Genomic DNA, 22666 nt, shown 5'->3' with positions numbered 1-22666 from the left:
GCAACAAGCGCGGCCGTTTCCGGAGGCGGTGGCCGGAGTGGGAGGGGCTAGGCTGGAGCTGCTGGTTGGAGGCAGCCCCCCCGGGATCATCAGTGAGCCTGCAGACTTGTGGGTGCAGGGTCCGGTCTCTGGGTTCAGGGTGTGAGTCAGACGTGTGCGGGTGGAGGTTGGCGTGTGCCCTCTGCTAGGGGGTGAGGCAGAGGCTATTGGTTATGGGCTAATGGGCTCTGGGTGTTTATATTCTCCTTTTCCCTCTGAATAGTGAGGCCTCAAAGACGTCCCATGATCTGGAAAGTGTAGGACCCTGTTCCTTCCAGCCAGGTTCACCTGGGTAGAAATGAGTTCTCTTCACTTTATTTGGAAGTCCAAGGCTTTTGATTGGAGCCCCCAGGTTTCATTTCTGAGGACTCCCAAGCCTACTTCTTTTAGTGCTGACTGAGAAACTTTGGTGTTTGACTGTTTTACTTCTTTCTAATGATGGCATTACGAAATAAAATCCTTTAAAGATGTTAGCCTTTTTCATTATTGGATGAAGGGTTTTTTTTTTTTTTTTAAGTCCCAGGGTGTAGGTAGCTATGTTACTTAAAAATGTACACTTTAAAAAGAGAGAAAAATACCTGGAAAATATGTTTGCTTTGTTAAGATGACTCATTTTTATTTGTTAGAAAATTTTTAATAGTACGACCTGAATTTCATTTTTCTTATTTATATTATTATTGGAAACTCTGGTGACGTAGTGGTTAAGTGCTACGGCTGCTAACCAAAGGGTCGGCAGTTAGAATCCACCAGGCACTCCTTGGAAACTCAATGGGGCAGTTCTACTCTGTCCTATAGGGTCGCTATGAGTTGGAATCGACTCGACGGCACTGGGTTTGGTTTGGTTTTGGATATTATTATTACTGTATTCATTCATTCAGTGAAATTATTGACTGAGCCTATTATGTACGCGCTACGCACTTTTGTAGATTTTAGGGACATGATAGTACACAATATCAAAATCCCCACCCTCTTGGAGTTCGTATTCTGAAAATTGATTATCACTGTATAAATAGGGTTGCAAAACACTCATGCAGAGTATTAGAAATAAAATAGTGTGTGGGAACCCCCAAGATAAATGACATTTATTTCTTATTGAATGTCATTTGGAAGCACTGTGAATTGAATATGGTGCATGTTATATGATTGTTTTTGAACACTGGATAGAGCCTCAATAAAGCTATTACTCTGTAGTTGTATTACATGTATCACTACTCTTTGGTTGTATTACATGTATCTTAACTAATGTAATAGTTATCTGTGTAGTTTGGGGTTTGGTAATAAAATCGAGAAACCTTTTTATTTTAACTCAATATGCACTCACTGTATAGTACTTTGTTGCCTTTGATTTCCAGGCGTTTTATTAATCACTTTACAAATGATATTTAATTCTCAAAACAGTCCATGAGATGTAGGTGCTGTTATCTTCATTTTACTGAGGAAGAAGTTGAAATTTTCAGTTAATCCTTAAAGGAAAACATTTGAGTTGTACAAACCAGCCATTTCAGAGTTGAATCATTTGTCTCTGAAATACATTTTATATTAAGAGCCATTAAAATAATATCTTCACCCGGCCTGAACATGTGCAGATCTTACCAATTTTTTTGTAAAATTTCATTAATCATTGGTAAATAATAGAAGTCTTTTAAATTTTCTAATTTTTGATGCCTACATTGTATGATAAGGTTTACTAGTCTCACAGATGTTTCTACACCTGAACCAAGTACTTGCTTTACATTGAAATTTAAATCCCATTTTACACTTGCCATTTAGCAGAGTTCAGAGGGTGAGGTATGGACTCTTAAGAAATTGTACATATAGTTAAAGCAGAGCAATTCTGACATTACAACCAAAGCTGTTTCTCTTGTCAGCTGACTTGTTAACTTGGCAAGATATGAAGGTGACCTAACAGACAGGATTAGAGAATGGCTTATTTTGTAATGAAATGGAGGAAAAAGAACAAAAACTTCTGAAACAAGTATAGCTACGGAGACAGAAATGCCCACATTTTATTAGAAATTGGAACATAAAACAGTGTTGCTAGAACATCGAAATTGAACATAAGTTCTTAGCAAACTGAAGAGAGTAGAAATTAGGTATAAAAATGGAGCGAGATTTAAAGTTTCCTCAGACATTAAGACAACAGCAACAACATAAAAACGGTAAAGGTGAATTTAAACGTGGAAATGGTGGGATCTTATTTATGTTCTCAGGAACTACGTTTGGAAACCCCAGCACCTGCAAGACAGCTGGGCACTGGAAGCAGCGGAACGAAAGACAGACGGTCCTCAGTTGCTGGGGCGGACGTGGGCCCAATTTGTCCGTCGTCGCCAAGTTTCCCCCAGGGCTGGGATCTAGGCGTGCGGCAAGTTTAGGTTCTTCGACCTCGTTGTGACCGTCACTGGCCTGAGTCAGAGGCCGATTCAGGTGAGAAGATGGCTGAGTCCCAGGAGCTCTCCTAGAGCCGCCCTTCTGGGGGAACTCCTGGGCTCCCCGGCTTCGACAGGAGCAAAGGAAACACGCGACCCTGCTCTCGCTTCCTCCCCCTCAACATTCATTCCTTCTGGGCTGAGAAGTTTCCAAACAGGGTTTCCTCGTCAGAGTAGAACTCGGAGACGAATTCTCAGGCAAAACAGTGCATTGCTCCCTTTCCTTGGAACTTCCTACTTTCACTTTCTCCGCATTCGGGTTTCAGCCTCCAGGTCGCGTTTTTGGCCTCGGGCGTTAAGTTTTTAGACAGCTTTTCTTTGCAGGGGAAAGTGGATAACCTTTGAAGACATAGTCAGCAAAGGCACACTCACCTTTGTGCTACCACAGTTAAAAGTAACCAGGCCACTTCTGTGGTCTCATACCGTAAACGGAACTTTGCTCCAGGAGAAAAGTTTAGTGACTTAACCCGTAGAACCACAGAATCAGCTCTAAAGACCCTATTTCCTGAATTCCTGCTTATTTCCTGTGTCCAGAAGGGATTAAACAATCTTAAATCGTTTAGGGTATCTGGCTTTTAGCAACTGCGGTAGGGCTCTGGGTTGTCTGGTAGTAGACTGGGCTGCAGACAAGAGGGAAGGGGCCCCACTGAAAGGTTGTTTCCTTCCATTCTTTGGGAGGTATTCCAGGAAAAAAAAACAGAGGAAAATGAATTATTTGTGGTCCTTTCCCTCATGTTGATCCTCTCCCTCATGGCCCACATTATTGGCCAATTATTTAATAGTAAAATGCTCAGACTTTGTACGTTGAGCATAGTTGAATAAATGTCTAGAAATTGACTGCAGTAGAAGGAAATTAAATGCTGTTGATAGCAGTATTTGTTCTATCTACTCTTCTACTTGTATTTTTCCTTGTGGTTCTGATTCCTGTATTGGAATTGATACTCCTTTTTCTAAAAATTATCAAAATCTATTAAATATTCTGAATTCCACCTATACATTGTATGCCCTCTTTTGAGTACTGCACAGCATACCGTTATTTTCAAGTGGAGCAGAATCAAGCAATAGGATGTTGACTTCTTTAAAAAAAAAATTGAATAATACATAATATACTGTGAACAGTCAGTATAATTAAAGTAACATTACATTATAGAAGTGCATTTTTTTTTTTTATGTTTAACCCTGGTGGCCTAGTGGTTAAGTGCTATGGCTACTAACCAAAAGGTCAGCAGTTCCAACTTACCAAGCGCTCCTTAGAAACTAGAGGGGAGTTCTACTCTGTCCTATAAGGTCACTCTGAGTTGGAATTGACTCAAGGGCAACCAGTTTGGGTTTTTTTGGTTTTATCTGTAAAATGGGAATAATAGTAGTAACTATCTTGTAAAGTTGAGGAAACCCTGGTGGCATAGTGGTGGAGAGCTATGGATGCTAACCAAAAAGGTCAGCAGTTTGAATCTACCAGGCACTCCTTGGAAACCCTATGGGGCAGTTTTACTCTGTCCTATAGGGTCTCTATGAGTTGGCAACGGTTTTTTTGTTAAGTTGTGATAAGAATTGAATGAGTTAGTATATACAGTGTGCTCAGAATAGTTACTGGTATAAAACCAAATCAAAGCCAGTGCTGTTGAGTCGATTCCAACTCGTAGTGACCCTATAGGACAGAGTAGAACTGCCCCATAGAATTAGTTATTATTTTTTGTTAGGTTGTTATATTCTGTTGAGTTGAGTGTGACTCATAGTGACCCTGCGTGCAACAGAATGAAACACTGCCTGATCCTGCACCATCCTCACAATCATTGCTTTGTTTGAGCCCATTGTTGCAGCCACTGTATCAATCCATCTTATTGAGGATTTTCCTCCTTTTTTGCTACCCTTTACCAAGAATGATGACATTCTCCAGGGACTAATCCCTTCTGAAAACATGTCCAAAGTACATGAGACGAAGTCTCGCCACCCTTGCTTCTAAGGAGCATTCTGGCTATAGTTGTTCTAAGACAGATTTATTCTTTCTTCTGGTAATGCATGATAAAGTCAGTATTCTTCACAACCACCATAATTCAAAGGCATCACTTCTTTGATCTTCCTTATTCATTGTCCAACTTTTGCATGTGTATGAAGTGTTTGAAAATATCATGGCTTGGGTCAGGTGCACCTTAGTCCTCAGTGACATCTTTGCTTTTTAACACTTTAAAGAGGTCTTTTGCAGCACATTTTCCCAATGCAACACATCCTTTGATTTCTCGACTGCTGCTTCCATGGGCATTGATTATAAATCCAAGTGAAATGAAATCCTTGACAATTTCAGTTTTTTCTCCATTATTATGATGTTGCTTTATTGGTCCAGTTGTGAGGATTTCTGTTTTCTTTGTGTTAAGATGAAATTCATCCTAACAGCTGCAGTCTTTGATCTTCATTAGTAACTACTTGAAGTCCTCTTGGCTTTCAGCAAGCAAGGTTGTATCATCTGCATATCACAGGTTGTTAATGAGCCTTCCTGCAATCCTAATGCCACATAGGTCTTCATATAGTTCAGATTCTCAGATTAATTGCTCAGCGTATAGATTGAATAAGTATGGTGAAAGGATACAACCCTGATGCACACCTTTCCTGACTTTAAACCACACAGTATCCCCTTGTTCTGTTTGGAAAACTGCCTCTTGGTCTATGTACAGGTTCCTCATGAGTGCAATTAAGTGCTCTGGAATTCCCATTCTTTGCAATGTTATCCATAATAAGTATATGTACAATAAATATATTGGTATAGTAAGTGCTCAATAAATATTAGCTGTTATTTTGAAAAGTGTTAGAAACGCTAAGTTAGAGGGTGGTTGAATTTACTTTGTATAAGCTTTTTGGAAAATGTGAGGCATAATTAATAATTTAGGCTATTTTGTCACTGGTGAGCATCTAAAGATGTACTTAAATTTACAGTCATTTCCTGCCTTTACTAAGTTTTTTTTGCCACGTTTTTTTCGGTGTCAAATTTGGTACATAATTCTGTAGATTTATGTCTTTGGTAAAGTTAACGTATTATTCTCAAGATAACGTTTGCTGATGTTATACTTATGTAACATCAAATATGTATTATAACATTATTCTCAAGGTGGCGTTTGTTGATGTTATATAACATCAAAATTTTATTGTTTCTATTACAAAAGAAAGAGAAGTCATATTTTAGTGAGATTTATGTTTCTCGAGAGATTTTGAGAATGTGGTTTTTGGTGGGGTGTGTCAGACAGGTAAAATTTCCTGAAGTTAGGCTTGATAAAATGTTTTTTCTGTAGAGTCTGGAATGTATTGATCTTCATTTTCTCAGAAAGCACTTATTAAGCACCTGATGTGTACCTGATTTTATGGATACAGGGGTGTGGATCCTGCTCTTAAATAACTCATAATCAGCGAAGAGAGAAGAGCAGTGTTGAGCATTTACTGTGGCATCAAGAATGTTGCTAGAAAATAATTCAGTAAAAAGCAAAATGTTTTCTAAAGCTCTTCTGTTAATATATTTATATCAGTACCTTTTTTCCTCTGCCTTTTAAAGAGTTATAGGTTGCGTATGAAAATAGAGCAAGTATGAGAAATTCAAGGAATGTATCAATTACATATTTGCTTTTTTCTTGGGGCAGGGAGCAGAAAATGAAAACAAAAATAGGTGTGAAAAGCCAAATAGTGCTAAGTGTTTATGAAATTATAATTCGAATTAGTATATTCTTCACTAATATAAGCCATGGTCACATGATCACGTAAGAGAATATTCATGACAAGTCTACAGGAATTTCAGACTGGTCCTATTTTCTTTATGGATGTATGTGCATCATCTTTTTCCAGGGACAATCTCTTGCACACAGTTAAATGCAGATGAGAATTCAGCATTTCATGAAAAACAAGTAGAAGAGCTTGAAATAAAAGACCATTTGAACATAGAATAGTTATAATCCCTCAGACATCCAGATAGCTTTTCAAATAAATAGGTCTGATGCATTGAACAGGAGCTGCAGTGGCACAGTGGGTAAGTGTCCCACTGCTAACCTAGAGGTCCATGGTTGAGACCCACCCAGTGGTTTCTCAGGAGAAAGATCTGGTAATCTGCTCCTATAAAGATTAAAAAAAAAATCCTTTAGGACACTTCTCCTCTGCCACATGGGGTCACTATGAGTTGAAAATGACTCCACAGCATCTAACAACAACAAAAACAATGCATTGAACACACTCTTTAGATGTAATTAAAATTCAGAAAGAATATTTTGGAAGAAATGATGACTGAAAAATCAGATTTCAAATCCCAGATGGTTAAAACATCAGTGGGCTTAGAACTTATCAGGCCACACACTTACACAAAATTATATTTTCAGATTATTTCTGGGGTTCCCTTAGATTCCTCACTTCAAATAAAAAGGTGATTTACCTTCACTTGTTCAAGGTGTTCAGATGATGAGTCTTATAGTTGCATTTCTGCTGTAGCTTTTTTTTTTGCTGTTGTATACATATGTATTAATTTGTTTCCCCCCAGGTGTTTTTCTTTTAAAAAAATCCAATAATCATAGTATTTTTCATTTTTTTTCCTTTAGATTTGTTGACCTACGGAATGCTGCGTTACGCATACTTTTGTAGATTCTATAAAGAATTTTTTTCATGCTGGTTGGAATCTGGCATGCTTAATTTAGGCACCTGGCCAAAAAGTATGCATACTACAGCAGAAGGATATAACGAATATGAAGCCCATGAGCAAACATGCAAAACTGGAGCTCAGGAGTTACAGCTGAGTCACGATGGAGATTCTGAAGCTGTAGCTAAATTACATATTCCGGTAATGGTGGATGAAGTTGTTCAGTGTTTGGCACCACAAAAAGGGCAGGTGAGTAGGTTAGTTTTTTTTTTAACTTTTTTTTTCATTAAGATATAACGCACATACCATTATATTCACCATTTTAAGGTGTACTATTAATTGGCTTTTAGTATATTAACAAGGTTGTGCAACCATCATCCCTATCTAATTCAGGAGCGTTTTCATCACTCCAGTAAGACTCCATGTTCCCATTAGCAGTTACTGTCCATTCTTCCCTCCCCCAGCTCCTGGCACCCACCGTTCTGCTTTCTCTATGGAGATACCTATTGCCTATTCTGTACATTTAATGTAAATGGGATCATTCAATGTGTGGCCTTCGTGTATGGCTTATTTTACTTAGCATAATGTTTTCAAGGTTTATCTGTATTGTAGCATGTATTATATTTATTTATTTATTATAATATTTTACTATATAGATAAGACCACATTTTATGTATCATCAACAGATGGGCATTTATTTGTTTCTACTTTTTGGCTATTTTGAATAACACTGCCGTGAACATTCACGTACAAGTTTTTGCATGGACGTATGTTTTCAATTCTTTCGAATATTTACCTAGATATGGAATTGCTGGATCATATGGTAGCTCTGTGTTTATCTTTTTGAGGAACTGCCAGACTGTATTCTAGGATTGATTGGTTTGGTCAAATAGCTGTTTTAAAAGAAAAGGATATCACACTTGCTGAATGGTTAGAGTATGAAAACTGAATGCAAATATGGTTTCTTGAGAATTTTAGAATCTCTTCAGAAATAACTAGAGACAAAGACCTAGATCTGAGTTACTGTTCTGTGTGTTCTTAACCTTAGATCCTCAACTGCCCTGCCTAACTCATAATGTTGTTGGAAGGGTTAAATAAGATCTTAGACATGAATGTGTATTAAAATCTATAAAGAGATCAAAAACATGTTAGGTAGTTTAATACTCAAAGAAAAATAGTTACTTTTTGATAATTAAACACATTTACCAAATGTACCAACGATTATGAAGATGGCATAGAACTGGGCAAACTTTCATTCTGTTGTAAGTAAGGTTGCCATGAGTGGAAGCCAAATGACTGACAACTAACAACAAGAACAACCAAAAATAAAATAAAATAAAAAAGATACTGTTATAGTAAAATTTTTTTAAATACCTAATACTTCGAAACTGATTTCACAAATATGAACCTTATTCTAGAGAAGCTACTGTTTTTACCTAAAATAATTATTTTTATTTGGGAAGTCATATTTTGTTTCTTTTTCCAGCTTACAGCATGGGCAGTTTAACTTAGTGGTTAAGAACAAAGATTCCAGAACTGGAGTGCCTAGATTCAAATCCCTTATTTAGCATATACACTCGCACACATAAAGCTGTTAACTTTTTTTTTTAAATCTGTTTACCCTCTCCTTAGGCAGTATATACATAACAAAATAAACTCAGCTATCTCACTAAGAAAATGAGATTATATGTGTAAAGAATCTATTTCAGTGATATTATGTACTATTGTTGTTCTTAGGTGCCTTCAAGTTGGTTCCACCTCATAGCAACCCTATATACAAAAGAATGAAACACTGCCCAGTCCTGCACCATCATCCCAGTCCTTGTTATGCTTGAGCCCATTGTTGCAGCTACTGTGTCAATCCATTTGGTTGAGGGACTTCCTCTTTTTCGCAGGCCCTCTACTTTACCAAGCATGATGTCCTTCTCCAGGGACTGATCCCTCCTGTTAACACGTCCAAAGTATGTGAGATGTAGTCTCACCATCCTTGCTTCTAGGAGCATTCTGGTTGTACTTCTTCCAAGACAGATTTGTTTGTTCTTTTGGCAGTCCATGGTATATTTAATATTTTTTGCCAACACCACAATGTAAGGGCGTCAGTTCTTCTTTGGTCTTCCTTATTCATCGTCTAGCTTTCACATGCATATGAGGCAATTGAAAACACCTTGGCTTGGGTCAGGTGCACCTTAGTCTTCAAGGTGACATCTTTGTTTTACAACACTTTAAAGAGGTCTTTTGCAGCACATTTGCCCAGTGCAATCCGTCTTTTGATTTCTTGACGGCTGCTTCCATGGGTGTTGATTGTGGACGCAAGTAAAATGAAATCCTTGGCAACTTCAGTCTTTTCTCCATTTATTATGATGTTGCTTATTGGTCCGGTTGTGAGGATTTTTGTTTTCTTTATGTTGAAGTATAATCCATACTGAAGGCCATGGTCTTTGATTTTCATTAGTTAAGTGCTTCAAATCCTCTTCACTTTCAGCAAGCAAGGTTGTGTCATCTGCGTATTGCAGGTTTTTAATGAGTCTTCCTCCAATCCTGGTGCCCCATTCTTCTTCATATAGTCCAGCTTCTCAGATTATTTGCTCAGCATACAGATTGAATACGCACACCTTTCCTGACCTTAAATCACGCAGTATCTCCTTGTTCTATTCAAACGACTGCCTCTTGATCTATATACAGGTTCCTTAAGAGCACTAAGTGCTCTGGAATTCCCGCTCTTCGTAATGTTATCTATTAATTTGTTATGATCCACACAGTCAAATGTCTTTGCATAGTCAATAAAACACAGGTAAACATTTTTCTGGTATGCTCTGCTTTCAGCAGGATCCATCTGACATCAGCAATGATATCCCTCATTCCATGTCTTCTTCTGAATCCCACTTGCATTTCTGGCAAGTTTTTGTCAATACACTGCTGCAGCTGCTTTTGAATGATCTTCAGCAAAATTTTACTTGCGTGTGGTATTAATGACATTGTTCAATAATTTCTGCATTCAGTTGGATCACCTTTCTTGGGAATAGGCATAAATATGGATCTCTTCCAGCTGGTTGACCAGGTAGCTGTCTTCCAAATTTCTTGGCATAGACCACTGAGCACTTCCAGTGCTGCATCCATTTGTTGAAACATCTCACTATGTATTCCATCAATTCCTGGAGCCTTGTTTTTTGCCAATGCCTTCGGTGCACCTTGGACTTTTTCCTTCAGTATCATTAATTCCTGATCATATGCTGCCTCTGAAATGGCAGAACGTCAACCAATTCATTTTGACATAGTGACTCTGTATATTCCTTCCATCTTCTTTTAATGTTTCCTGGGTCATTTAATATTTTCTCTCTAGAATTCTTCAATATTGCAACTAGAGGCTTTAATTTTTTCTTCAGTTCTTTCAGTTTGAGAAATGCCGAGCGTGTTCTTCCCTTTTGGTTTTCTACCTTCAGGTCTTTGCACATGTCACTATAATACTTTACTTTGTCTTCTTAAGCCAACCTTTGAAATCTATTCAGATCTTTTACTTCATCATTTCTTCCTTTCATTTTAGCTACTTGACGTTCAGGAGCAAGTTTCAGAGTCTCTCCTAACTTGCATTTTGGTCTTTTCTTTCTTCCCGGTCTTTTTAATGACCTTTTGCTTTCTTCACATACGATGGCATTCCACAACTCATATGGTGTTCGGTCATTAGTGTTCAGCGCGTCAAATCTGCCCTTGAAATGGTCTCTAAATTCAGGTGGGAGATGCTCAAGGTCATACTTTGGCTCTGGTGGACTTGTTCTAACTTTCTTCAGTTTCAGCTTGAACATCCATATGAGCAATTGATGGTCTGTTCCACAGTTGGCCCTGGCCTCCTTCTGACTGATATCGAACTTCTCCATCGTCTCTTTGCATGGATTTAGTCGATTCCTGTGTATTCCATCTGGCGAGGTCTGCTGTTAATGTTGGTGAAAAAAGGTATTTGCGATGACGAAGTCATTGGTCTTACAAAATTCTATCATGGGATCTCCGGTATCGTTTCTATCACCAGAGCTGTATTTTCCAATTACCAGTCCTTCTTTTTCATCTCCAACTTTTGCATTCCAATCGCCAGTAATTATCAATGCATCCTGATTACATATTTGATCAATTTCAGACTGCAAACGTTGGTAAAAATCTTCAATATCTTCATCCTTGGCCTCAGTGGTTGGTGCATAAATTTGAATAATGTGACGGTCTGCTTCTGTAAATATTAACTGCCTTGGAAACCCTATGGGGGTGTTCTACAATGCCTCATAGGTCTGCTATGAGTCAGAATTGACTTTATGGCAATGGGATATATATATATACACACACACACACACACACACACATATATACATACATACACAGTAAAACCTGTGGAAAATATAGTGAAACCTGTGAAAGCCGGAACCTGTGTAAGGTAGAAATATGTCAGAGAATGAAACATCAAATATTTTCCACTTAAAAGGACTGACAGAAAAGTGGTAAGTTTGTACCCTCTCAAAGGCGGAAAACTTGCAAGCCCTGAAAGGACAAGGCAGTTCCAACTAGTTTTACTGTGTGTATAAATACACACACACACACGGTAGCATATGTAATATATGTAGTAGCAGGGAGAGGTAGTTAATAAAATGTGGAACACACACACACACAGTAGCATATGTAATATATGTAGTAGCAGGGAGAGGTAGTTAATAAAATGTAGAACTGAACTCTCGGTTGAATTTGAATTCTGTAACTAAAAACCAAACCACATTGTATCAATTTGCTGAACTCTAGTAGCAAAGGGAAATATTTAGTTTGCACTTTACCAACCCATGAGGTAGAAAAACAAACAAAAACAAACTCAGGTCTCCTAGTAAATCAGTACTGGATCTGCCTTTTTTTCCTAAAACCAAGTGGAATGAAATTAGACCATCCTACAACTTGATCTACACAGTTGTTTCATTCTGTTCAAGTTCCTCACAAATGTAATGTTGGTTTATTTTGACATTTCTACTGTTCTGACTTGAGTTTCCTAGTAACTTTTTATAGAAGGTTTAATTTTTTAATGTTATTTCTTGAAAACTTTCCTGTGAGGTACACTTAGAGACAGTGTTATTTCTTACCTTCTGTGTTGTCAGGCAGACAGCTTTATTCACCATTCCTTTAATCTTCAAGTAATAAAGAACTGGTGACAGCCCTTGGACAGGAAAGGTCTTCATTCCATCCAAAAGCCATTATTTGTTTCTTTTCTTCTTGAGCCTTTTTCCCAAAATCATTTTCCTTTGCAAACTATGAGTCATACACTCACTTGTATCAATCACCCACTTAATTACTGTTTTTCACATCACCTTCAACAGTGAATTTACAAATGAAACTTTTGATTATAACAGGATCTTAAAAAATATCTAAATGTAGTTTTGAGTGAGGCTCAGGGTATTTTATTGTTACTTATTTTTTGTTTAATATTTAAAAGGTGCTTACCTAAGGAGAAGAATTGATTTTTGGAATTTGTTCAGCATCATAGTGAGAATAACACATATTAAATTAGTTTTGCAGATGCATTAAAAATATTTACTAGCTGGAATTAAAAAAGCAAGAACTCCCTTCTTCCCCTCCCTGGGGAGGGTCAGAGAAATTGAGTAAATCATTGTTTTCTCCTTGCCCAGTTTTCATTATTTTATATTCTGGCTGAATAGTTTTTTTATAAGAATGTGTTAATTATTCCAAAAAACATTTTTCTTACCTTTTAGGTTTTTTAGTGTAGGTTACATTGTTCAATTTTTCAATCCCAGTTTCTGAAAACTGAAGAAAATAATCATGATCCTGCTTAGTTTAGGATAGTTGCAGGAGATGTGGTATTCTTGGCTCAATAACAGTGCTAATTCAGCTTGGTGCATTGGGGCTTCTATAAGTTATAAAGGAGATGATGGGCATGCAACGACTGGTACGAGTAGCTGTGTAGTTTTGGACAAGTAACTTATCATGCCTGTGCCTCAGATTCCTCATCTGTAAATTGAGATAGAACCTATCTCATGGTTACTCTGAGGATCAGATGAGTTAATATATGTAAATTGCTTAGAATATCTTGTAGATAGCAGGAGCTCCATAAACAGTAGCTGGTATTATTATGAGGATTGGAAGAGTCAGTTCAGTAGCTAGATACAATAAAATTCAGCAGAAAAAAAGACATGAAACAGTAGAGGTGAAAATAACAGTTCCAGCAAAAGCGGAACCAAGGTATATGGAACTAAAGAAGTGTTGTTTCCTCTGCCGGGAACTCTCCTCATTGCCGTCCTTCAGGTCTTGGACCAAACTTTAGTTTCTCAGGAAGTCCTTTGGTCTGTTACATGTTCATAGAGTCGTATATTTTTCTTCATAGTACTTACAGTAACTTAGAACTATATATATTTTATGAGTTTTTTTTTTTTTTTTTATAGTTATCTCTCCTAGTAGACTACCCTCCATGAAGTCAGGGACTTATCTTGTTCACCGTTATGTCTCCGGTGACTAGTAAGTACAAGGCCTGCTACATGGCGATTTTGTAATGATTATTTAAGTGAATGAATTAAAGTCAGAGTAAACCAGATGTGCAGCACCAGTAACAGGGACGCGCCTCTGTTACTGCGGTAGCTTCTCTGGCTCAAGACTTCTATATTATTCCAGCTCCAGTGTGGCATGCTCAGTCTGATGAGGTAACTGGAGAAAGCTGGGAAGGGAAGAGCTACAAAGGTCGAGAAAATGAGCCAGCTCTTTAACTGATGCAGAATGGATTGACAAATATCAGCCTAAGGTTGAGAAGTTGGCTTTATAAATATTTTGAAATAAGTATCTTCCTTGTTTTGATATTCTAACCTATCTAACATTCTAGTATTACTTTTACATTTATTAAGTTTGCCAATGTTGTCACAGTACCAGCTTTGATAATTTTTTTAATCACTCATGCTCTGTATAAAGAGTTGCTTTTAAGATCAGTAGCAATATTTTACTTGCTGTCCTTGAAAATCTTTATAATTTTAATGAAGAGTAAACATCAAAGAGAAAATCCTGAGACTATATGTTTGTTTTCATCTAATATTGAGGGGTTGTCACAGGAGGGATTTATTTTGTTTTTCCAAAGAGACAAGGTCTATGGCATAACACGTGCAGGGAGATGCATTTTTTTTCCACAAGAAAGAACTTTTAAAATTTCAGTTGGAATGGACCATGTCACAATGTAGTGAGCTTCCTCTCACTTATTTTTTGAAGTACAGATTTTTTGGAAGCAAATTTTATTTTACTTTGTATTCTACCTTTGTTTGAATAGATTAAGTCATTTTTGTATCAAATACCTTTTGCAGTGTGATGTATGTACAGTGTTACACAGGTAAATGTTTAACAGCTGGCTCTGTGGGGGTTGGGAGGTTGATTAAAAACAAACAACAAACAAACAAAAAACACTGATTTGTAATGTAGTGTTCCTAGATTTGTATGGTGTAAATATTCTCACCATAGCCAATTTCAAGCTACCAACCTGATACCACTTAGAGTTAGGAAGAAATATGTACAATCAGCTCAATCCAGCTGGCATGAACACTGCTGAATATGACTCTCATGATTGATGCCATTAAGTATCTCTGAATTATGTAGTAGGAAAAAATTTCACCTGAAAATTCTGAAGATTGGTACAGCCTATACGGTTTCCATTTAGCTCATTTGATGTTCTGCAGTTAACACTTGTATTTCATGTTTCTCCACCCTGGAAACCATAGCCATAAAACATTGGTTTTCATACATTTTAAACAGTAAAGTTATTTTTTTCTCTCTCTAATAAATAGAATCTTCTGAGATATATCCCAAATGTAAGACAAGGTAAAGACAGTGTTTTGTTGTATACATTTATGTGATTTACTTATTATGAAGCTAATTGTGGAGCATCAAGCCTTCTTGTTGAGTGTAAAACTTTGAAATCAATACCAACAGGGTTTTTTTTGTACAATTTAGATTCACACAGATAAGTAATTATAAAATTTAGTAATTATAAAACTCAGCTTAATTTGTCAATTAGGTAGAGATGGTAAGAGAATTTTTACTTTGAAAAATAGTGCAAACTGAATAGTTTGAATTATTTAATATTTAAAAGAAATACAGTTGTACCACTTTCAGTAAAAATCATTACAAAAATGAAACATAATTGAAGCAGCTATTTTTGGTGTCCTCTCCATGTGTCAGGCACCATGCTAGACATACTGTGCATATGATTTCCTCCGAATAGCTTTACAAATGAGAAAATGTAGATTTAGAGAGACTAGTCAACTCTCCTGAGTTCAGTGAGTAATTAGTGGCAGAACCAGAACTCAAGTTCAGTTCTTACTTCCTGGCTTGTGCTCTTACCAGTGCTTTACTCCCTCCCAGGGTATCCAGGATGTCTTCTAATCCAGACTTAAAAACAGTTCTTGAAATGGAAAGGTTTTAAGTCTACTTTGAAGAATGGATGAACCTAGATTCAATTAAGATAATAATTCTATGAGAAGAAATTAATATAAAAGCATTATATACACAGACACATATATATAATTGAAGATTTGAAATAGTCTCTCCTATGTCCTTACTTATTATATTAATTGTTGAATACATATTTTTTTTTTCGTATTATAGAAGCATCATCTTCATCCAGATTGCCATAAATGAGAAGTTACTTAGGCTTTAATATATATGTATATATATTTTCTTTATTCTCTACTTGTTTCTTTGTAGTTACTTTAATACATATATTTTGGTGCTCGAAAGATATTTGCAAAATAATTTCAAAAGCACTTTTTTAAGTAGAGAAATACATCTGCTCGTTGTACTTGGGAAGTGAATTTGTTTATCCAAGGTATCATAATCTGTTGATTACCTCTTTGTGTGAGTTCATGTCTTTGCAATTAATATTAATATTAATAATTTTAAGCATATTTGAAAAATACTGCTTAGATTTTGTTTTCTTTTACAGAGTTAAGTTATCTTTAGCATAAAATGCAATTCTTATTGCTGAGTTCTAAAATTGCATCTCTAAACAAAAAGTAAGAATTTGAATATTTTGTATAGGTAGATGAAAGCAGAGTGGTCTAATTGAATCTAGTTTTTGTAAAAAGAGCAAATTGCTTGTATTTTATGGGCACATTAAGTCAACTGTAGTCAGATAGCAGTATTGTAGCTCAGATTAACAGCCAAGGAAACTGTTGAACACTGGGTAGAGAAAACCCCTTTGGAGAAAGTTTTAGAGCTGTTGACAAATATTCTAATGGTTCAGATGGAAACCCAGGTGGCATTAGAGTGTGCTCTTATAAAAACAAAGTGCAGTTTGCTTTTATACACAGATGAGCTGAGGTCTTTATTTATAAACCAAATAAAGAATATTTAATAAATTAATCAGGTACCAGAAGTTTGAAGGAGAGTATCGTGCCTAGAATCAAAGTAAGACACTTCACCTTATTCCCACCTCTCTGCCTTTAAATCCATTGTCTGTACCAAAGCTTGAGTGATTTTCTGAAATTCTAATTTGAATGTGTTTATCATTGGCCTGAAGCCATTTGTAGGTAGTTGTCCATTACCTTAGTAAGGCATACAGTGCTCTTTCTGAACTAGACTAGTGACTCTCAACCCATTTTCCACTGAAACCCATGAAAGATGGTCTCTTCACGTTACCTCATTCCTGGAGATGGAGATGGCTTTGTATAATCCTAAGTGTCAGCTTCATCTTCACCACTTTTTTGCACATTCAAGAAAACACATAGCAGTGTAAAGGAGCGAGAGTGTTATTGTAAAGATATCCGTGAGTCTGGTTTAGTTCTTTAAAAAGTGAAATAAGTACTAGTAATCTTAGACCTTATTTTTTTAATATTAATATGCATTATTTATTTAATCAGGTCCTCATTGATGGATATTTCTGTTATTTCCAATCTTTTGCTATCACTAAGATACTATGAGGAGTCCTTGGATAGTACAAACAGTTAAGCATTCGAGTAGTGCCCACCCAGAGGTGCCTTGGAAGACAGGCCTTGTAATCTGCTTCAGAAAGGCCTTGAAAACTCTATGGAACAGGTCTAGGAATCAACTCTAGGGCAACTAACAACAAGATACTATGATAAAATCCTCGAATATATGCCTATGAGTAAATAGTTTGGATAAATTTATAGACGTGACCTTATTGGTGAAGCTATATGCATTTTTCCCTTTTAATTTTTATTTTAAAATAATTATGGATTCACAGGAAGTTGCAAAATAATGTAGATACCTCATGAAGCTTTTGCTGACGATAACATGTAGTCTTACAATTGTAATCCTTAGTAGTGAATTATTTTGGGGCTATCAAACAACTGGTTACCATACTACACCGTGTCAGGGTACTTGGTTGATAATCATCAATTTAGCCTTTGTCTACTTCTTCAGCTTCTCTTTCCCCTTCTTGAATTTTACATCAACCACTATACAGTTTTCCAAACACATTCTGTTATTTTATGCATCTGTGTATGTCCTTGCACTTGTTTTCCCTTGTGACTTGTTGGTCTGAGAACATCTTGTTCGCATTTCAAAATGTGGGTTAGTCAATTTGTCCTCCTTGAAGTGTCTGAAAAGTTACTCTCTAGTTTCCTTTTCTCTTGTACCTCAGAACTTTGTCCTTGGAATTATGGAGTATTACATTGTATATTAATTATATGTTTTACATATTCTGTCTTTGCCATCAGATCGGAAGCTTATTAAGAACAGAGGGAATGTTTTCTTTTTTTTTTTTTTCTTTGTATTCCCAGCACCTGTTATGGTGCCTAAGTGTTCCTGGGTGGTGCAAATGGTTAAGCACTCGACTACTAACGCAAAGCTTGGTGGTTCAAACTCACCCAGAGGTACCTCGGAAGAAAGGCCTGGTGATCTGAAAGATCACAGCCATTGAAAACCCTGTCTTAGTCATCTAGTGCTGCTATTACAGAACTACCACAAGTAGATGATTTTAACAAAGAGAAGTTTATTCTCTCACAGTCTAGGAGGCTAGAAGTCTGAATTCAGAGTTGCAGCTCAAGGGGAAGGCATTCTTTCACTGCAGACTCTAGAGGAAGGTCCTTGTCATCAATCTTTCCCAGGTTTAGGAGTTTCTCAGGTACAGGGACCCCAGGTCCAAAGGATGTGCCCTCCTCTCAGTGCTGTTTTCTTAGTAGTATGAGGTCCCTATTTCTTTCTGTTTGCTTCTTTCTTTTGTATTGCAAAAGAGATTGATTTAAGGCATAACTTAATCTTGTAGATTGAATTCTGACTCTACCATAGCTGCCTCTAATCTTGTGCATTAGCATCATAGAGGCAGAATTTAAAACACATAGGAAAATCACATCAGATGACAAAATGGTAGACAATCACACAATACTGGGAATCATGGCCTAGCCAAGTTGACACACATTTGCGGGGGATACAATTCAATCCATACAACCCTATGGAGCTCAAGTCTACTCTGAAATACATGGAGTTGCCAGGAGCTGAAATCAACTCAAAGGAAATTGCAAAAATAATAGAGAAGTTCCATGTACCTTCAATATATGCCTATTTACTCACAGGCATGTATTAAAGGATTTTATCATAGTGTCTTATTGTTATTAGTTGCCCTTGAGTTAATCCCAGCTCATGGCGATCCCATATGTGCAGAGTAGAATTGCTCCGTGAGGTTTTCAAGGTTGGACCTTTCCGAAGCAGATTACTAGGTCTATCCTCCGAGGTGCCTCTAGGTGGGCAGTGGTGCAGTGCTTAACCATTTGTACCACCCAGGGACTCCTCATAGTTTCTTAGTGATAGCAAAATATTGGAAACAACAGAACTGGTTTGGTTTTTTAATATGGTGCCTGATTAATTGTGGGGGAGCAATAAATGCTTATTTAACTAGTTGACAGATAATTTATTAGTATTATGAGGTGACTTAAATGGATTTCTTATTTATGTATTGGAATCTGTCTTAGTTATCTAGTGCAGCAGTAACAGAAATACCACAAGTGGATGGCTTTAACAAACAGAAATTTATTCTCTCACAGCTTAGGAGGCTGTAAGTCTGAATTGAGGGCACCAGCTCTACGGGAAGGCTCTTCCTCTCTCTGTGGACTCTGGGGGAAGGTCTTTGTTTCCTTTCAACATCTGTGGGCCCAGCGTTCCTTGGAGATCTACATGTGTCTTGGCATCAGTCTTCCCCTTGGTCTAGGAGGTTCTCAGCACAGGGACCCCAAGTCCAAAGGTGGCACACTACTCCTGGCTCGTTTTTTTTGGTGTTAGTTGGGTCCCTCCCTTTCTGCTTGCTTCTCTCTCCTTTTATCTCTTGTAAGATAAAAACAGATGCAGGCCACACTCCATGGAAGATCCCCTTGTATCGAATCAGGGCTGTGATGTGGGTAAGGGTCATGCATCCCACCCTAATCCTCATTGACATGACCTAATCCTGCCTCACTAACCTAAGACAATTCATTCCTAAATGGGACCACAACCACAGGGATAGAGGTTGGGATTTACGGTACATCACAAAATGGTGGATAATCAGATCACAAAATGGAGGATAGTCACACAATACTGGAATCATGGCCTAGCCAAGTTAATGCATATTTTTGGAGTTCACAATTCAGTCCATGACAGGATCTCAGAATAATGCTTTTCTTAGGCTGTATGCTGTACTATAATTTGTTTCTTCATTTAATTGCTTAATAGATTTAGAAGGAAGTCTTGTTGATACTTCTAAGATATCTTAAAAGGGTTTCAAAATACATTTTAACTTGAATTCTATAATATAGCTAGTAATGGTCCATAACATGACTTGAGAATAACAAGATATTAGTGTAATAAAACATTTTGAAAGCAAATTACCTTTTGAAGAAAAGACTTGTTTTTACGTCACTTTATGGTTTCTAGAAATAGATGATTGTTTTATAATCATATGAGTGCATTTAAGCAAAGTGAATATTGTTGTTTTGTTGTTTTACTATGGCAGGTTCTATATTTCTTGCAGATTGTATGTGTACTTATAAAGAATGCCTTTAATATATATTTAAAAATCCCATTAGTATTGGATTTCATGATTAGCTTTGCATTTTTATATGCAATGTTTTCGTGACATACTTATTTTATTATCTATTGTTTGGGATATTAGTAGCTATTATGGGCAGTGTATACTCCTGGTGTTGCCATGGGTATTTTACATACGTACTGTGGTCTCTAGTGTTACTTAAAATCTTTTAAGGAGTCAACAGTAATAAACACAAAAACAATTCTACAACAATTGAATACTAAATTCTTATATTTTATCATTTAATATTTTTTCATATAAAACGTTTATAGTTATAAAAATTATAGTTTACAGAAACTCAAATATGTTTTTTGTTAATTCTGTCTTACTCACTCAAGCTATCAAATTTAGAAATTCTTCTTAGAGAGCCTTCCAGAGGAGGGATGTGGGAATCTTGATCCCATGGTAAATTTAGCATATTTTTTTCTAATGGGAGTGTTTATGGTTAATGTAATTTATAAAATACATGCTTATATGATGTTATAAAAATTTGAATAATTGGTGTAGAAATCTGTTTTCTGGTATATATATGTGTATATATGTATCTGTATATATATAAATATGTATGCGTATATATATAAGTATGTATGCGTGTATATATATAAATATGTATGTGTTTTATATATACATAAAAGGTCTTTACATATAGGTGAATGAGCTACTCAATGCATGGTCTCTTTAACAATTCTTTAAGTTTTTAAAAGGAATGAATTTTTTATAACAAATAAAAATAACTAGTTCACGCTTATTTTTCCATACTGATGTGGGACTATTTAAAATATTGTTGATCGTTATACAGAAATATATATTTTTTTACATATAGTGTTCATAAAACCCAGTATACATGTGTAAATACATATAATTTATTTTTATATTGACATTTTAATAATGGAAGTGTATTTCTTGAATGTATACTCATCCTTTTCAGTAAGTTCAGTATCCATGAGAATATGGTTGCTTTTTTATCAGTGAATTAATACATCTTTATCACTATGTATTATTTTCCTCATTAAAGTTTAGAAGGAAATTGTAAGTAGAGGATATTGGATAAATAAGTAAGACCAACAACTTTTTTTTTTTTTTTAATTTTTGTTGTGCTTTAAATGAAAGTTTACAAATCAAGTCAGTCTCTCACACCAAAACCCATATACACCTTGCTACACACTCCCAATTACTCTCGCCCTAACGAGACAGGCTGCTCCCTCCCTCTACTCTCTCTTTTCGTGTCCTTTTCACCAGCTTCTAACCCCCTCCACCCTCTCATCTCCCCTCCAGGCAGGAGATGCCAATATAGTCTCAAGTGTCTACCTGATCCAAGAAGCTCACACCTCACCAGCATCCCTCTCCAACCCATTGTCCAGTCCAATCCATGTCTGAAGAATTGGCTTCGGGAATGGTTCCTGTCCTGGGCCAACAGAAGGTCTGTGGGCCGTGACCACCAGGGTCCTTCCAGTCTCAGTCAGACCATTAAGTCTGGTCTTATGAGAATTTGGGGTCTGCATCCCCTTGCCCTCCTGCTCCCTCAGGGGTTCTCTGTTGTGTTCCCTGTCAGGGCAGTCATCGGTTGTAGCTGGGCACCATCTAGTTCTTCTGGTCTCAGGTTGATGTAGTCTCTGGTTCATGTGGCCTTTTCTGTCTCTTGGGCTCGTAATCACCTTGTGTCTTTGGTGTTCTTCATTCTCCTTTGATCCAGGTGGGTTGAGACCAACTGATGCATCTTAGATGGCTGCTTGCTAGTGTTTAAGACCCCAGATGCCACTCTTCAAAGTGGGATGCAGTATGTTTTCTTAATAGATTTTATTATGCCAATTGACTTAGATAAGACCGACAACTTTATTCAATTCTTTGCTTGTGCAGCATCTTTAAATTGTTGTCTTCTAGTTTAGTCTTGTTTGTGCTCTGGAAGCTGAATCTTTGCTACATTTTTGCCATGTAGAATATGAGTTTAATTTTTTTTTTTAAATTTAGCTTCAAAGTTAATTAGAAATTACAGTTTTAAAAATTGCAGGTTTAAATATAACAAAAAAATAAATGTGGTTCCGTAGTTGAGAAAAATGATGCTTTCATGTTTGAAATTCTGACATGTGTACTGAATTTTGGATTTATTTAAAGCCATTCTTCTAGTCCAGTAAATAGAGACCACAAAGGAAAACAGAGGTCCATCCTATAAAGGAAGCTGATAGAAAGAAAAAGAAGCAGAAACAAATGGGATTTTTCTATTCACAGAGCACATTCACATGAGTCATCCTGGGTACTGGTTACTCTCTATTTAGGTCGGCACTAGTCCCTGATCAATAGTCTAATCATGCTGCAAGAGGCTAGATCCACTGGTGCTGTCTTCCCCATTGTTCTTCTAAGTCTCATATTGTATTTGTGTAGAGTGCTAGGAAGTGTACCTTGACCTTGTGAGTTCTCGTAACATTTTATTTTATTCTTTCTCTGCTACCTTCTCCTCATGTAACAAACTACTGAGCTGTAAGTAGCATACTTAAAATGTTATTTTATAATAAACCAAATTGCAAAGCTTTATGGTGACTCATCTTATAATATTCTGTGAACTCTTTCTCTTTTCTT

The 22666-nt window shown here is 36.7% G+C and overlaps 1 protein-coding gene across 3 annotated transcripts in view; it reads left to right on the top strand.

The window, feature by feature from the left end:
- The first annotated feature begins 9 nt into the window (after positions 1-9).
- The window catches only part of METTL15 (methyltransferase 15, mitochondrial 12S rRNA N4-cytidine), a 262077-nt gene continuing 239420 nt past the window's right edge, over positions 10-22666 (top strand). The window contains exons 1-2 of one of the 3 annotated variants that reach the window (XM_023550767.2): positions 10-2463; positions 7031-7317. In XM_023550767.2, the coding sequence (XP_023406535.2) occupies positions 7048-7317 (270 nt within the window). In that variant the 5' untranslated portion in view covers positions 10-2463; positions 7031-7047. The remainder of the gene's footprint in view (positions 2464-7030; positions 7318-22666) is intronic. The other 2 variants (XM_003412308.4, XM_064288341.1) reach the window with 2 other exon arrangements.

Source organism: Loxodonta africana, chromosome 7 (assembly GCF_030014295.1).
Source record: "Loxodonta africana isolate mLoxAfr1 chromosome 7, mLoxAfr1.hap2, whole genome shotgun sequence".
In the NCBI taxonomy this organism is placed as follows: Eukaryota; Metazoa; Chordata; class Mammalia; order Proboscidea; family Elephantidae; genus Loxodonta; species Loxodonta africana.
This window is presented reverse-complemented; position numbering and strand designations above follow the sequence as displayed.